The following is a 17,774-nucleotide window of genomic DNA, read 5'->3' as shown; positions in this document are numbered from 1 at the left end:
CCAGGTGTGGTGACGTGAGTCTGTAATGCCAGCTACTAAAGAGGCTGAGGATCACTGGAGCCAAGGAGGTCGAGGCTGTAGTGCACTGTGATCACACCTGTGAACAGCTATTGCACTCCAGCCAGGGCAACATAACAAGATCCCATTTCAAAGAGAGAGAGAGAGAAGACAGAAACTATGTATATCACATACTGGCTCACCAAAAAAGTTAAGCTATAATAGAATAATACAATCATCTAAATATAATATAATATATATAACATATAACCATATAATAATCTGAAAAGCATGTTGGGTCTCTCAGCAAATGCCTTTTTCCCACCTGTTCTTGCATATTGTTCTATAATGCCTGCTTTTCTATCCCTTTGAATGGCTCTTTTCGTCCTTTAGTTGGGAACTTGGGTGGCACCTCGCAGAGCTAGGCTGGGGTAGGCACTTTTACAGGCTCTCAATGCCCCTGGCGCACACCCATTCACAGTGGATGCACTGCGCTGTGATGTTAATAGTTGCTATTTATTCATCTGCCTTCCACTAGACTATACCTAGCTCTAGAGGGTTGGGTGTCAACCTTTATACATCTTTTTGTCATCTTTTAAATACAATATATGGCACATACAGTGTTTGAATATATAAACTAATGAGTCATGTCCTGTGTTATCAATATGAATTGAAATATAGCATTACATCTTAAGAAAAAATCTAGTCACTCAATATACAAAGGTAGGCAACTTTTAGGGAGAACTGCAAGCTCAAAGTTTTAAGTCTTACACCTCTATAGTATAAGTAAAGTCATTTTTGTTTCACCAGCAGCATATTCATGCTTTCCACAAAAAACTAATGCTTGGTTTTGTAAGATAAAGAAACCCAAATGGAAAGGTGTGAGTTAAGTATGGAAAAGCTAATTCACAATGTGATTTAACCATAAAGGAATTATCTCCTGACCTATGGAACTCCTTCTATTCAAGCAGATATGAATCCACACTATAACTAAAGAGATCTCCAAGTGTGAGACCTGATGGGATAGAAGTGGAAAAGGACACATGCATGGACTTGAAAACAGAGTGTAAATAACCTAAACAGTAGTCACCCTAAAACAGTAGTCAGTTTCTTATTTTTACTCATCTTCCAGTTTCAGCAGTTCTGCCTTCACCCTCTCTCAGTTCTGGTTTGCTTGTCAAAGCAACCTTACTAGAGAGTAATGGGCATATTCACAGGAGGAAGAGCCCTGGTGACCACAGACAGCCTGCTCCCAAGAACCTACCTGCCTGCAGGGAACCTGTCAGGCCAGGGAGGAAATTCTAGGCACAGAAAAACAGCAGAGTATGTTCACTTCCAGTAAGCCATTGAAATCTGTGCCTAAAAAACCTCAGAAGCAAAATAAATGACCTCATATGGCCATTATGGCAAGGGACAGAAACAAGTCTGAGTTGAAAGAATGTAAACAATAGCAAAAGACTTTTGAAAACCAACTTCCAGTACATTTCACAAATTTGGGCTTTGGAATAAGAATAATAAAGGCATGAGATACAGGGGCTGAGTCCCCAGTTGAAACATTAACTCTTACAAAATGCAGTACAACTTTAAGAAGTTACAGGTCATCTGCTGGGAAAAATTTGATACCCTGTCAGTCTAGTTTTAGAATACCCAGGCACTCTGTACACACACATGCTGACCAGGCACTTAATCTTTTCAAGGTACATTGTTCAGGTAATTTCAAGAGAGTCACCTGTTTTAGCAAATTTACATAAATGGACGTCAGAGTAAAGGAGGGGTTGGCACCTGCTTCCTTGCCCAGTATTCTAGAAGACAACGACTGTACAATCTCTAAGTGCTCTAGTCTCAGCTTCCTGCAAAGATAGTCCTGTGATCCAGGTTCCAGTGATTATATGACAAATATTGCAGTTGCTAACCTTTCACAAGGTCCTTAGGTAATAAGAGAAAAATCAGACACCTCAGCACATGCTTTTCCTGGCAGCAGCCTGGTAGCACCTGTCTATAAGTTCAATGGCAGCATAATTTTAACAGAGAAGGCAGTTAAGTGCCCTGGCAGTGTATAATCTCATAACTTTTCACGTAAAAAAGAACCATATGTTTACTGTCCTTGCATTTTCTCGGTAGCAAAATGTAAGCTGTACCATCACTCCACTCATATATACTTTTCCTCCAGTGCCACATTAAACTGTGATTGCAAAAAAAAAAAAAAAAATTACCCGAATCCACAGGCTAGCGTTTATTGTTACTTAAAACTTAGCCCTATGTTTATATTGTATCATCACATCCTAAATTCTGCTTCATAATCCACCTGCAAAATTCATAAAGGTATGCAAGAGACCATGTTATTATAGCGACATCCATTCAAATCCGGGCCATGGACACAGGGCCTGGGGTACCTAGCTGTTTCTCCCGTTCCTCACGTCGCTCCCGGGCCAGCCGCTGCCGGTCATCAACACGTAACACAGGCGGAGGGTCTGAAAACGACATTAAAAAAGCATGAGATGAAGAGTGGATTAAAAAAAAAGAAAAAGAAAAAATACACATTGATAAATATCCAGTAAATTTGAAGAATAAAATATTGCTACACTTTACAACAATAAGCACATGTGACTAGAGTTACAGTGATCCACTCAGTTATTACAAGTTTTCTAAGGACTTCCAAGCATTTTTCCTCTATTTGAAAACATCATGTAAATCATGACATAACTACAGCCTTTTGGCTATTTTCATCAAACAATATAAATGATGTTTTGTGTTCCTAAGCTACCAAACTTCTATTATTTTTACGCTTTAAAAAGTCTGTTCCTTAACGACCAACAGAATCCTTAAGTGGCTTTATATTGAACAAATGTTTGCCAGTTAGAGGTGAAGTGCTCGAGTCCAACAGACATGCATTCAGTTTCTGCCCCATCACTCGCCGGCCAAGGTACTTACCCACCTCTCTAAGTCTCAAGTTATCAGGTATACTTTGATTTATTACCTGTAAAATGACGATCCAATAGAGCCTATTTCGCATTATTATAATGACTGTTAGTGGAGTGTGTAGTGTGTATGTCCCAGTGAATCACTGAACATCTACTATGTGCTCCAGGCACTGTTCTGTATACTGAAAAGACAGCAGTCACCAAAAAAGACAAAAACCTGAGACTTCGTGGGATTTATATTCTACTTGGGAAAAAATCTGACAAAGAAGATAAATAAGTACTATACATAGAATGAAAAAGGAGAAAAATACAGAGAATATTAGACTGAGATAAACGTTAAGGAGACAACAAAGAAAAGAAGGGGATTATGACATGTCAGGAAAAGGATGTTTAATTTTTCAGATGGAGCCCAAGGAAGGCCTTACTGTGATAATGATGTTCTATAGAAAGTAAGTGCAAAGTCCCTGAGGTTGCAAGTACCTAATGTGTTCCAGAAACAATAGGGAGATCTGAGTGACTGGAACAGAGTGAGATGAGCAAGTGACGGGGCTTATGGTTAAGGTGAGGGCTTTGCATTATACTGAGTGAGACATGGGTGGAGAAGAGGGGTTCTGCAGCAGAGGGCTACGTTTACAGGCTCACTCTGCTGCCATATAAAAACAAAATAATAAAAATGATCATCATGATGCTCATACTCAAAATTAGGTTTCTTTTTCTCTTTACTAAGTTGACATTAGAATTGATGTTGACAGGCTGTGCGCAGTGGCTCACGCCCATAATCCTAGCACTTTGGGAGGCTGAGTGGGTGGACTGCCTGAGTTCAGGAGTTCAAGACCAGCCTGGGCAACATGGTAAAACCCTGTCTCTACTACAAAATACAAAAAATTAACCAAATGTGGCAGTGTGCACCTGTAGTCCTGCCCATTCAGGAGGCTGAGGCAGGAGAATGGCTTGAACTTGGGAGGCGGAAGTTACAGGGAACCAAGATCGCGCCATTGCACTCCAGCCTGGGCAACAGAGCAAGACTCCGTCTCCAAAAAGAGAAAAAAGAATTGACATTGACATTTTTAGAATCTCATGTTAAAAATGGGAATCTACTATAATAATACAGTAGAGACAAACTGGGTGCAGTGGCTCACACCTGTAATCCCAGCACTTTGGGAGGCCGAGGTGGGTGGATCACCTGAGGTCAGGAGTTCAAGACCAGCCTGGCCAACATGGCAAAACCCCATCTCTACTAAAAAATACAAAAATTAGCTGGGCATGGTAGCACATGCCTGTAGTCCCAGCTACTCACAGGGCTGAGGCAGGAAAATTGCTTGAACCTGGGAGACGGATGTTGCATTGAGTTGAAATCACATGTCACTGCACTCCAGTCTGGGCAACAGAGTGAGACACCATCTCAGAAAAAAAAAAAAAATTACAGTAGAGACAAATAGTAGTGCTTTGGCAACAAACTTAAAGGTCTGCATCCCAAATGTCTTTTTTTGTTTTTTACTTTTGAGACAGAGTCTTGTGTTGTCCAGGCAGGACTGCTGTGGCACAAATCATGGCTCACTGCAGCCTTGACCTCCTGGGTTCAAGTGAATCCTCCCACCTCAGTCTCCTGAGTAGCTGAGACCACAGGTGTGCACCACCACACCTGGCTAATTTTTGTATTTTTTGTAGAGACGGGGTTTTGCCATGTTGCTGAGGCTGCCAAATGTCTCTTAAACTTTACAGAATTTGTACATTTAAAGAAAATAAAAACAGTAAAGACATCCCTTAGGAGCCTGCATAAACCAGGCAGTGTGGATGATGAACAAGTCTAGTGGACGGTTTTAAAACATTGGTTAAATGGACGCCCTCAATAGCCCACCATGATATTTTTCAGATTTCCTAATCATTTATGTACTTCTACATACTTTTCATGTAGGAAAATATGGCTCCTGGCCCTGACGGTTTAATTTGGAAACAAGAAAATGGAAGTGGACACGAAGACCCTCTCAGGCAATTTATTAAGGGCTATCCACAGGAAGTTTTTGCTGTCATTTGTTTTTCTGAAAGAAAATGGTGGCCATAGTAAAATGGTATTTTAAAGAAAGAACTCGGGATAAAAGTCAAGATGAAGTTAAAAGAAAGACCTTTAACAATTACTTATCACTTTAATACTCCTTAAATAATATGAGGTTTACTCACTCATGAAAACTTTTTTTTTTTTTTAAACAGGATCTTGCTCTGTCACCCAGGCTGGAGTGCAGTGATATGATCACGGCTCACTGCAGCCTCAATCTCCCTGGCTCAAGCCATCCTCTTACCTCAGCCTCCCAAGTAGCTGGGACTACAAGTGTGGACAACCACAATCAGCTAATTTTTTTTTTTTTTGAGACAGAGTTTCCTCACTCTTCCTCCCCAGCCTGGAGTGCAATGGCGCGATCTCAGCTCACTGCAACCTCTGCCTCCTGGGTTTAAGCGATTCTCCTGCCTCCGCCTCCCAAGTAGCTAGGACTACAGAGGTGCGCCACCATGCCCAGCTAATTTTTGAGACGGAGTTTCCTCGCTCTTGGGAGGCGCGATCTCGGCTCACTGCAACCTCTGCCTCCTGGGTTTAAGCGATTCTCCTGCCTCCGCCTCCCAAGTAGCTGAGATTACAGGCATGTGCCACTAGGCCCAGCTATTGTATTTTTAGGACAGATAGGGTTTAACCATGTTGGTCAGGCTGGTCTCAAACTCCTGACCTCTGATCATCCACCAGCCTCCCAAAGTGCTGGGATTGCAAGCGTGAGCCAGCATGCCCGACCTCAGCTAATTAATTTTTTTTTTTTTTTTTTTTTTGTAGAGATGGGCTCTTACTATGTTGCTAAGCCTGGTCTTGAACTCCCGACTTCAAGCAATCCTCTCGCTTCAGCCTCCCACAGTGCTGGGATTATAGGCATAAACTGCCGCACCCAGCCTCATAAAAACTTTTATTTAATTATAAAAGTTGAAAATCAACGTTGTTAAAGTCATAGGAGCACATTATGGAAAGTCTGTAAAACAGTTTAATTACTTTTAAAATTCCACTGACAAATTCTGTTAGACAATATTTCAATATTAAGTACGTGACATGTCTAGCTTACTTTTAAGTACATGCCAAATTTCATACAAAATTTTGAAAATAAGGCTTTAATAACATATGGGACACATGCCACCCCCGGCAACCCACACCAACCCTGACAGCCCCAAGTCATAGTAATAACTGGTGCTCCTGCAGTAATGAGGCAATGCCCGATTATGCAACGTAATTCTTCCCCCTGTGAAGTGCCTTTTGAATGTATATTCTGAAAACAGTGCAAGAAGTGCTAGTTTTTCCCTGATTTCTATGCTATCGTTTCATATGAAAATTATATTCTTAACATGTAACAAACTGCATCCTGTTTGGTAAGATAATATGTAAAAAACCAAACTTTTATACAATTAAATGCTGTAAATAAGGCCAATGCAATAGTTCCTGGCTGTCCATCAACATTAGTCTGAAATAATTACTATCTATCTGGAAATAGATTTGAGGAAGTAAAGAAATGTAACATTTCTGAAGCTCAAGATGCATAGTAGTTGTGATATACTAGATGATTTTGGTTGGTTTGGAAACCTGGCATTAGAAAATACTGAATTGTAGAGTGAAAAAGTTATTCAGTGCAGGTTGTTTCCATCCTTCTGTTCCTATTAATACAAAAGTCTCTTGGGTGCTAGAATGTCATTAACACCTGTGGCAGGTTAAAGATGGCTGTGCATGGGGCTGGGGAGGAACAGAGACTTGTCTGTTTTCTTCCCTGCTGCATTCTCAATGCCTAGGGCTGCATGTGGCAGAAAAGGATATTCAATAAGTATTTGTTGAATGAATGAATGAACGACGAGCAACCTTAGCTAACCCTCAGAGCCTTTAAACTTCTATTAAGATGCACTGATGGGAAAAACTAAGAACAATCTTGTAGCTGATAACAGAGTAAACTATTTAAATGCTAGAAATTTAAATTTTAGTTTTAATAACTAAAAACTGATAAAAATTTATCTTTAAAGGTAGGTTTTCAAAAAAATACAATTAAATAATTCCAGTAAATAGTGAATTTTCTATAATTCATTGCCTCCCTTCTCATTTCCAACCCCACATTATTTTTCCCTGAAACAAAAGGTATAGAAAATACTTTAAAATTATGTATAGGTCAGCCAGGCACGGTGACTCACACCTGCAATCCCAGCACTTTGGGAGGCCGAGGCAGACGAATCACTTGAGGTCAGGAGTTCAAGACCAGCCTGGGCAACATGATGAAACCCTGTCTCTACTAAAAATACAAAAATTAGCCAGGCACGGTGGTAAATGCCTGTTATCAAAGCTACCTGGGAGGCTGAGGCAGGAGAATCGCTTGAAGTCGGGAGGCGGAGGTTGCAGTGAGCCGAGATTGCACCACTGCACTCCAGCCTGGGTGACAAGACGAGACTCTGTCTCAAAAAAAAAAAAAAAAAATTATATATAAGTCAGGCACAGTGGCTCACTCCTGTAATCCCAACACTTTGGGAGGCCAAGGCAGGAGGATTGCTTGAGTCCAGCAGCTTGAGACCAACCCAGGCTCATTTGAAAAAGGGAGACCTCATCTCCACCAGAAATAAAAAAACATTAGCCAGGAGTGATGGCACATGCTTGTGGTCCCAGCTACTCAGGAGGCTGAGGTGACAGGATCGCTTGAGCCTGAGAGATCCAGGTTACAGTGAGCCCTAATTACACCACTGCACTCCAGCCTGGGCGGCAGAGTAAGACCCTGTCTTGAAATAAAATAAAATAATGTATATTCTATATTGTTTCCCAATGGATCTAATATGGTTAGAATAAAATTAAGTTACCAATTCTCACAAGGAAAAAGGCTTTAAGAGGAATAGAACTTAGGCTTAAGTAAGATTGCAGTTGCACTCCACATTCAACTTCCTACCTATGATGGTTCAAGTGTGGGGTGACACCTAACCTGGGGCACTGTTAAGGGTGAAAGGGAGTGCCATTAAAATTCTGTGTTTGATAATATGCATAAACCTGGATTGCTTTACACACATCTGATAGTATGGGCATGCTACTAAGGAGCTCTCAAAGTTGACAAGGCTTTTACAAGAACTCACTAGGCCTTGACTCGTATGTAACAACTACTATTTCTACAGTAAATACTTCTGTATTTCTGTTAGCAATTTGTACTTTATGAAGCACTTTCACATATTATCACTTTATTCTTCCCAATAACACTATGAGTTAGCCAAGCATTTATTTATTCAATGAAGAGTTACTATGCCTCTTCTTCAAATGAAAAAACTGAGAGAAATAGATATGACTAATGAAGATAGCAAGGACATGTGTCAGAGCGAGGGCATAAAACCCGAGCTCTAACTCAGTCCTGTGCCCATCCATGCACCATGGCAGCTACAGTCATTACAATTGCACGGTATAGCATCAGAGAAGGGCTGGAAGATTCGAAGTCATGTACTCCTCTATGAGGGCAATTTACTTATAAACAATAAGACAAAATAAAGTTTCAGTGGCTCTTTTAAAGACTTCTGTTGGGGGACAGCAAAGGGATAGGAATTCAGAGGGATTTTTAATGAATTTGGGTATCCGCTTTTCTCAGGTCCATGAAAACACACAGTTTTCTAAGGAAGTCAAACTATTAATCATTTGGAGGCAGCTGGAGTTCTGAAGAACCACCTCCCACTTCTTCAGGAATTAGTAGATGTGGACAGATCTGTAACTTTACAAACTGTCTGTTTTGGTCTGGGTTCAAGTATTCACATTTGAGAGCAACGGTCCTTCCAGGATAACGCAGAACATAGTGTGCTCATAGTTCTAAAACACCATGAGGCACTTTCGTAATGTGCTTTTTTGTTGGTTTGTTTTTTGAGACAGAGTCTCGCTCTATTGCCCAGGCTAGAGTACAGTGGCGGATCTCGGCTCACTGCAACCTCTGCCTCCTGGCTTTAAGTGATTCTCCTGCCTCAGCCTCCTGAGTGGCTGGGGTTATGGGTGTGTACTACCATGCCTGGCTGATTATTGTATTTTTATTAGAGACGGGGTTTCACCATGTTCGCCAGGCTGGTCTCGAACTCCTGGCCTCAGGTGATCCACCTGCTTTGGCCTCCCAAATTGCTGGGATTACAGGCATGAGCCACTGGCGCCTGGCCAGCCATAATGTGCTTTAAATATAAAAGTCACAACTTGAATGTGGAGAAATGTCTTCTAAATCATAGAGATGTTCTGGAGCCTTCTAACGAGTTTAAGTATCAGATGGTAAAAGAGGAAAGGACATTTAGCCAAAACTTACTGGGTTAAAAGGGATTCTCAGAAATCATTCAGTCAGGATGCCCATACCTGGTTAGGACAATACTCAAAATATCCCGAAATACATAATGAAATTTTTTCCCCCAAGTTCTAGAAAATGAAAATCAACAAAATGCTTTAGACAGACATTCTCATAACCCATATCCCACAAAAATTAAAAGGTGTTACCCAAGGCCAGCCCTCCAACACAATACTCATATTATCCTTTGGAGAGACTCAGGAAGATAATGACATGGTGGTTTCTAAATCAAGAGCCTTTTATATAGCTTGGCTTATCTGTATATACAAGAAAACAGACACAGGGATGCTCAAAAAGACACAATCAGAAGTGAAATGTCTCCCTATTTAACTTGACTTTAGCAATATAAATCAAATGACTGTATATAAGGAGACGGCCAATTAGGGTGGAAGAGGTTTTTCTGGCTTCTGATCTCTATACCCTGTGTGCAATCTCTCATCACACTGGTGGTTCTGTGTTAGAATGACTTATTCATATATTGGTTTATCTATCATACTGTCAACTGGAGGGTAGAGATTATGTCTTTTACTAAGACATTCCTAGTACCTTCATGATGCTAACACTAGATGAATAAATGAGTTATCAGGATATAAAAGTATAAACTGAACAGTAAAAAAAAAAAAAAAAAAAAAAGGTAGAATTAGAAGCAGTGGTGGATGGGTGGATGGGGAGAACCAGAGAAATATAGCACCAACAATTAAGCTATGTTAAATTTTCGTTGTACAACAAATGTGATTTTCTTTTTTTTTTTTTAAACACATTTATTCATCTTTTTAATCCTCGTGGCTCAGCACAGGGCCTGACACACAGTAGGCACTCAACAAATATTTGACTTCCAAAGCATGACCATTCATGCATCCATAATTCTCTTTTTATAGTATAAAGAAGGCTGATATTCAGGCCCCAATGTGTATCTGAAGTAATATATATTTCCCAATAAGCTCTTCTACTTAAAGGTGAGAAACAGTTCTAGTGTTCAATTTCAAAATCAAGATGACATTCAGGTGAGTGTATCACGTGTCATTAAAAGACAAATATCAAAGCATATTTGCCTGTGTACCACTGCCTTTTCCCTTTCCTTCATTTTCTCTGTCCATATGAAAGCAAAGGTTTTATTATAGTTTTCACCAACTGTAAGAGCCCTGGACAATTTTTGATAATGTAAGGGCTTTTTCCTTCAGTTTTTGTCACATATTAAAGCTGTGTGTCAAGACTGAAGATTATCCACTATCTTCTCTTCTATCTCTATGTATTTTTCTATTTCTTCCTCTGATAGCTATAACTTGGTTTCTGAGTGTCTGGTTACAATAACCACAAAGGACTGTCATGACTCAAGGATATTAGCCACCACCACTTGATGCTGATAAACTTCCAAAGCCTTCTGAGCTTGATTAATTACAATGGAGGGGTCAGTCTCCAACTTAAAGGAAATTACAAATGCTTTGTGAGCACAATCTTCAATCAAAGGGGAAAGTATTTTTGGCATCATCTTCACTGTTCTCTGCAGTGGGCCCCCAGATGACTGGATCTTGTGTTCAGGCATTTCAGAGACAGGAACATAGAAATTTGACACGACCACACCAGGTAAAACATCGCAGAAGGGCCGGCCACACTTCCAGTGGGACCTTGGTGCCACCTGACGTGACCAACACCACCCGCTGGCCCTGTGCGCCCAGCCCAGTCACGAAGCAGGCCATAACCTCAGCGCAGCACCGGAGGCCAGGGAAACTCAGCTACGAGGTCTGTTTCCACCATCGGCCCAACAAATGTGCTTTTCATGTTAAAGAACTTCGACCTCCATAGAGACACACTTGAATACGAAAATAAAGGTCCACTAGAATACGCTACATGGGGACAGGGTTCATGTTGTTTGCTCATGCAGTACATCTCTCATGCTTCTTTGGCATAGAAGAACTCAGTAAACATTAGATGGTAGCTGGAAGGTGGGTGGTTAGATGGAAGGATAAATGACTCAATGAAAAGGCAGGCTGACTAAGGAAATCTCCGCTTGGTAATTAAAACGCCTCTGAGGCTGCACATCATTTTCCACTAATGGCAGCTTAAGCAATATTTTCAACAATACTTGTTATTGTCTTTCCTCTAAATGACAAAGCAGATTTATCTGTTGTGTTCAAGACCTTTTCTACATGAAAAAAATTCACAAAACTAATACAGTAGAATATTCTCTATAAGGTTAGACTCAGTTATTTCCATCTTTATTCTCACTGATTCACTGTGCTTGAGTGACTTCAGTACTGGATGCAGCATGAAATAGGTTTCCAAGAACCTCCTGGGGTATTTGGCTTGCTTTCCTTTCCTTTGATTGTCTCTTATTATCATACCATACATTCATTCCTTCCACAGGTCATGCAATGGTTACTGGATATCTGGAAGCAACCGTACTGTCAGTTCAGTTGTTTATATTATATTTATAGACTGTTACATTATTGGTATCACTGAATGAAAAAGACTTTGAATCACAGGCTATTACATGAAATTACTGTATAGGCATACAATCATTGCAAGGAATAGCAAACAAAACCATAATTCTATACAAGCTTTGCTATGTGTAAAGCTTTCTTGAAATAGTTTTTGAAAAAGTCACAAAAGAGATACGTGATAATGCTTGTTGGACACACAGGTATAAAAAATGGTGTCCTATCATTTGAAACAGAATAGTAAAATTATTACCCCTTTAAACTGCCTGACATTAAATGAGTGCATCCACATACATCATCTCATTGATTGTCAAAATGACTCTGAGAAGTAAGCAAGACGTGTGTTTGAATCTACATTTTAAAGAGAGAAAACCAAGGCTTGGCTTTGAGAGGTTCTCTGACTTAATATCATACAAGCCAGTAGGAGTGTGTGTTTGGTGGCAGGACTGAAACCAAGCTCTCCTAAATTCTAGTTTTCTGAAAACTACAATTTAAACAAATTAAACCTTTATCATCGTCAGCATGCCTTTAGGGCATAAAAGATAATCTTTATTTTCCCACAATTAAGGCAATGCATCATACCTGGTTTATTTCCTGAGTGGTGGTTATTTTGTCCTGAAATTGCAGAGGCAGGGCGGTTGGAGGCATTTTTCTTATCTTGCACTTTATAGCTGTCGGGTGCTACAGAAATGAGACAAAAGAGAAAAGATACATTTAGCTTCTTAAAATTTCTTCAGAAACATTTACATATTCGACATTTACTGTTAACCTATGTACCAGGTTCTTAGGCTAGATTAAGGAAATGAAAAGATGAAGTAGTTACAACCCGTGTCCTCAAGGAGTAGGAAGGACATGTAAAAAATCAACAACCTCGGCTTGAGTGACCAATCTTATAGAAGTGGCATGTTCAAGGGGCCATGAAGGGCCTTTCCCACAGCTGTACCAGTTTACGCATAAAGCAACCACGTGGAAGGACAACTGCAGTCTAAAGTCTTGGATCTGAGTTCTTATAAAGCACTATTGGCTTAGAATATATTTCAAATGTATTAATTTCTTTCTGCTTTGGTATATTCAACATCATTTAATCTTTCTTTGGGGTCACTGAGTCTCTGCAGTAGCCCCAGGTCCTGACAACAAACATCAACCCTAACTGAATATTATGTAACAGCAGACCATGGAGATCGAAAAGACTTCAACATATGTTCAGTGCAAGTCACTTTTCTGAATAAGCCCGATAAACGCTTTTGGGGTGGGGTGCTAGAGGGAGGCTGTAGTTTGCTTTATTATGCTGAAATTCAAATTAAAAAAAAATTCAATTGAACAGGAGTTCTGGTTACTTGAACTCTAATTTATCTATATCTAACTTTTATTGGATCCACTCTAGGTGAACATCAGAGGTCTATCTGCCCACTTCATTATCGCCTGGATGTCGGGAATTCATTTCCATCTCAGAAGACCTTCTGAGTCATACTGACCACGAGACAAATGTAAAATCCATCTGAAAATTTTTCTATGCTCATATGAAATTGATAGGCTAATTTTATTTTATGTTATTTTATTTTTCAGTAAGCCTTTTGGATTAGTAACAATAGGTTAAATTTTGAAAACTAAAAATAATTTCTGAAAATTGTCAGGCTGTTTGGTCTAAGATTATGTATTGCTAATTCCTAACTGTTAGGTTGGATGTATTTCTAAAGTTTTCAGGCCATCTCTCTGCTTTCATATCAGTCTTTTTCTTCTGCTATGGTTTAAGAGTCTGTATTTCTTCAAAAACTTCTTTGGTGAACACTGTAACAGCAAAAGACACAGACAGACCTGGGTTCAAATATGAGACTTGGTACGTAACCAGTGAGTGGCCAGGAAGTTATTTGGCCTCTCCAAGTAGGTCACATGGGGTAATAATACTGCCTAACTCACAGAACTGTTGAAAGGATTAACTGAGAAGATATGTGTTAAAAATCTACCAAAAGCCTTGGCACATAGGAGATGTTTAACAAGTATTCAAGGCCCTTTCTCCCAGCTTCTATGCTTTTCTGTGGAGTCTTGGGCATCCCATTCTCACAGCACCCATGCAGGTTTGAGTGTGTTTTGGAGTCAGCAAACCTGGTTCTGCCATTTACCAGATGAATCCTCAGCATGTTGCTTAACATCTCTTAAGTCTTAATTTCCCCATCTGTAAAGGGGAAAAACATCTACTTTCAGAGCTATAAAAATTAAATGAGATAATGTACAGAAAGGTAGATCATTGCCTGGCCCACAGCAAGGCACGACAAATGGTAGAAAGTATTTTTAGCTCTCTTCAGGAAACTGGACTTCTAGTTCCTCAGGGATTTGAGAGAAAGCAAACCTATGCTAACTTGGTGACGGGGTCCTGGGGGGCAAGTGACTAATGTGGCAGAAAAGTCTGGGTCAGCAGCTGGTTCCAAAAGTTTTCAGCTCAGCCACAGTCATACCTCCTGGGGCTCTTAGGTAGGGTAAACTTATTGATATAATTTTTAGAGTATGGCCTGGTTTGGGAAGAGGTAATTAGTCTTTCTGATTCAGGGTTTGGGGGTGATGACAGTTTTCTAAGATGTGATGCCTTTCATTATATTAAGTAAATCTGAGCCTTAAAAAAAAAAACCCTCAATAACATTGGGAAAATAAAACAGGGAGTTTTTTGTTTTTTAAACAAAGTGTAGGGGATTTCACTACTTAAGAACACAATGACAAGAGGAATTTATTCATTTTCTGATTTCCAAAATTTAAAAACCTGAAAATCCTCATTAACTAGAAGATAGGATTGTGTATACCCTTATAAAAGTTCTCATGAAAAAAATTAAAATGACTCAGGTGACTTTCCAGTATTATTTATTTGAATCTCTCTTCTTTCATTTTAAAAAAAAAGAAAGTTAAGCCATATACTATGATGCTGAGTAAGTCTTTGCTAGCCTTATGTAATCTTTATTGATCATCCTGCTAGCTTGAAAGCCGTATTCCATTAGTGTCACATGTAAGTGTTGAGGTAAAGATAAGAGGAAAGATACAGACAAGCACCCTGGTGGTCTGGGACTCTCTTTCCGACATACTCCGAAACAAAATAGAGAGGCATCAGACATTTGCAGCCTTCATCTGGTGAAAATTCTGTAGCTCCAGTAAGTGCTGCAATGTGTCCTGTGCAATCCACATTCTCTACCACTCACTGACTCCTTCCAGCATCTTCCCACAAAGGCCTTGGTGTTCTCACGGCTTTGTTTCTACTTCTGGCTGTATGGTCCAATACGGTCTTCTGTCAACTGCTGAAAATAACTGGTCCAACAAATGACCTGTCAATTTAGTCAAAACACTTGCTCTGAGACACTTCTGACTATAACCTTTGCACCATCCTGTTTAAATCTCACTGAATAATATGGGGACTTGACATCCACAAGGATAATGTATTTCAGTCACTCTTTTTAATAAAATCTGCAATGTGGGCTGTGATACAGCAAAAGCTTAAACTCAGTTTCCAGCTCTGTATAGTCCCTTATCCATGGGGGACTACTAGGTTCCCCAGATCCCCCGCGGATGCCTGAATTTGTGGGTAGTACTGAACCCTATATATGCTATGTTTTTTGGATCTACAGAGACAGCTCCTATGTGATTGACAGGTGGGCAGCGACTACAGTGTGGATCCACTGGACAAAGGAATGATTCACATCTCAGGCTGGACAGAGCAGGAGGGCACGAGATTTCATCACACTACTCAGAAGAGCATAAAATTTATGAATTGTTTATTTCTGAAATTTTCCACTTAATATTTTTGGACTACAACTGACCGTAACTGAAACCTCAAAAAGCAAAATCATGGATAAGGAGAAACTACTGCATACATGCTTTTCTGCTATAGTCTTCAATTGGACTTTGTGGGCATACAGCCCCTCTGCAGACATACACTTGTGAGGACACAGCTTTGGGGGAGTGACCTAGAACACAGAACTAGAGGTTGAACCACATGAAATAGCCTTTTATGTAGTAAAAAAATGGTTAAAATTTAACAACTTTTTATGTTTCAATCTAATAGTTTAAATAAATCTGTATAGAAAAGAGTTACCATATCAGGCCTGAGATCGCTGTTATTATTTTGTATATATTTATATATATTTATTCTTTAAATTTATTTATTCAAATATACCTGCCAGGAGTATTGTAACACTCGAATCATAGGTATGAAGTGCTTTATCCAATGTGATTTATAAAATTTGCATTAGAACAAGAAGGAAATAAAGCAACAGCATCACTCCTAATGACTTTCCTGATTATTCCATGTAATAGAGAATTTCTCCTCAGTTTAAAATCCTCATAATTATAAGTGAAGTTAGGTAGCAGTGGTCAAAGCTCAAGGGAGTTAGCATCAGGCAAACCTGGATTTCATTTCCAGGTTTGTTTGTAGCACTCTAATCATAGGTATGAAGTGTTTTATTCAATGTGATTTATAAAATTTGCATTAGAACAAGAAGGAAATAAAGCAACAGCATCACTCCTAATGACTTTCCTGATTATTCCACATAATAGAGAATTTCTCCTTAGGTTAAATTCCTCACAATTACAAGTGAAGTTGGGTAGCAATGATCAAAGCTCATGGGAGTTAGCATCAGACAAACCCGGATTTCATTTCCCACACTACCTCAGTTTTCTTCCTACTTGTATTTATTCAAACAGTACACTACTCTATGGGACACCTTGAGCTTGATACTGGAAGAAATATTATTAGGTGTGTAATTATCTCCTTCTACCACTTCTTTTTCCTTTTCTTGTCCTATGTTTCTAGGTTACACTGTATTCTGGAACTTCCAATTCCTCCAACACTATCTCCTTTCTTCAAAAATCATCTCCCATTATGTCCTGAAATACTATCTGTACATCAGTCACTGTCGAGTATGCATTTATAAATATGTGCTCTCAATAAAGTTCCCATCTTCAACATCTAGGGAATATCTGCTCATGTATTTCTGCTATCACATGAACGTCCTCACAAAAAAGCCAATACCCTAATGTCAGTCTCTTTGTCACTATCAACAGAACTACCAGGCTCAGAAATGTTAAGTAATTCTAATTAATTAAGTAATTTTTTCAACATTTAAAAATACCGCCATGGACCAGACACTGTGCTACACAGTGAGAATACGAAGGTCATATGACATAGCATCTGCTTTCAAGATGCTTACCATCCTTTGGAGGAGAGACAGTGGGCACATACATGAAATTGCAACAACGGCCGGGCGCGGTGGCTCAAGCCTGTAATCCCAGCACTTTGGGAGGCCGAGACGGGCGGATCACGAGGTCAGGAGATCGAGACCATCCTGGCTAACACGGTGAAACCCCGTCTCTACTAAAAATACAAAAAAAAAACTAGCCGGCGAGGTGGCGGGCGCCTGTAGTCCCAGCTACTCGGGAGGCTGAGGCAGGAGAATGGCGTAAACCCGGGAGGCAGAGCTTGCAGTGAGCTGAGATCTGGCCACTGCACTCCAGTCCGGGCGACAGAGCGAGACTCCGCCTCAAAAAAAAAAAAAAAAAAAGAAATTGCAACAACGGACTGATTCAATTTTCTAAAAAATCCATAAACCCACAGAGGTTTAATAACCAAACAAATGATATAGTGTTACAAGAATTCGGAGTGGGAGAAGGAGCCACAAGGGACAGTAGTCCCCGGGCAAAGAGCTTGCAGACCAGAAAGCATCCAGATAAGTGAAGAGTAATGTGAAGAAATTCCCTTACTAGGGTGGAGCATGAGCAAAACTACCAAGGCAAAGGGACAGGAGAGATAATCGGTACTGTCTAGTCAGAACAGCAGGTTTAGGAAGGGAGGCAGTTGAAGATATGACAAGAGAAACAGGCTAAGGTCAATGTCTCTTTGAATTCTGAGAGTGTGGACTTTTTCGTGAAGGCAATGGAAACTCACTAAAGTATATATCACATGGAACTTCCAGCTGTGAACTACTTTGGATTCTGTGGATTGGATTGGATTCATTGGCTTCAATGGATTCTGTGTAAATGAACAGTGAAGTCTAACAAGTCTGCTGGAAATGAATTTAAAAAAGATCTCATCT

General features: G+C 39.9%; 1 protein-coding gene and 1 pseudogene across 7 annotated transcripts in view; both read right to left on the bottom strand.

The window, feature by feature from the left end:
* The window catches only part of MAP7 (microtubule associated protein 7), a 218,707-nt gene that overhangs the window by 74,370 nt on the left and 126,563 nt on the right, over positions 1–17,774 (bottom strand). For all 7 annotated transcript variants that reach the window (XM_033235361.1, XM_033235358.1, XM_033235357.1 and 4 more), the window contains exons 2-3: positions 12,289–12,387; positions 2,391–2,468 (exon numbers count right to left, since the gene is read on the bottom strand). In XM_033235361.1, coding sequence (XP_033091252.1) covers positions 2,391–2,468; positions 12,289–12,387 — 177 coding nt within the window. The remainder of the gene's footprint in view (positions 1–2,390; positions 2,469–12,288; positions 12,388–17,774) is intronic.
* LOC117098058 lies at positions 10,177–11,023 on the bottom strand (annotated as a pseudogene).

Source organism: Trachypithecus francoisi, unplaced genomic scaffold, assembly GCF_009764315.1.
Source record: "Trachypithecus francoisi isolate TF-2019V2 unplaced genomic scaffold, Tfra_2.0 Lachesis_group15, whole genome shotgun sequence".
Lineage (NCBI taxonomy): Eukaryota > Metazoa > Chordata > Mammalia > Primates > Cercopithecidae > Trachypithecus > Trachypithecus francoisi.
Note: the sequence above shows the minus strand (reverse complement) of the source record. Positions and strands in the feature narration are given on the sequence as shown.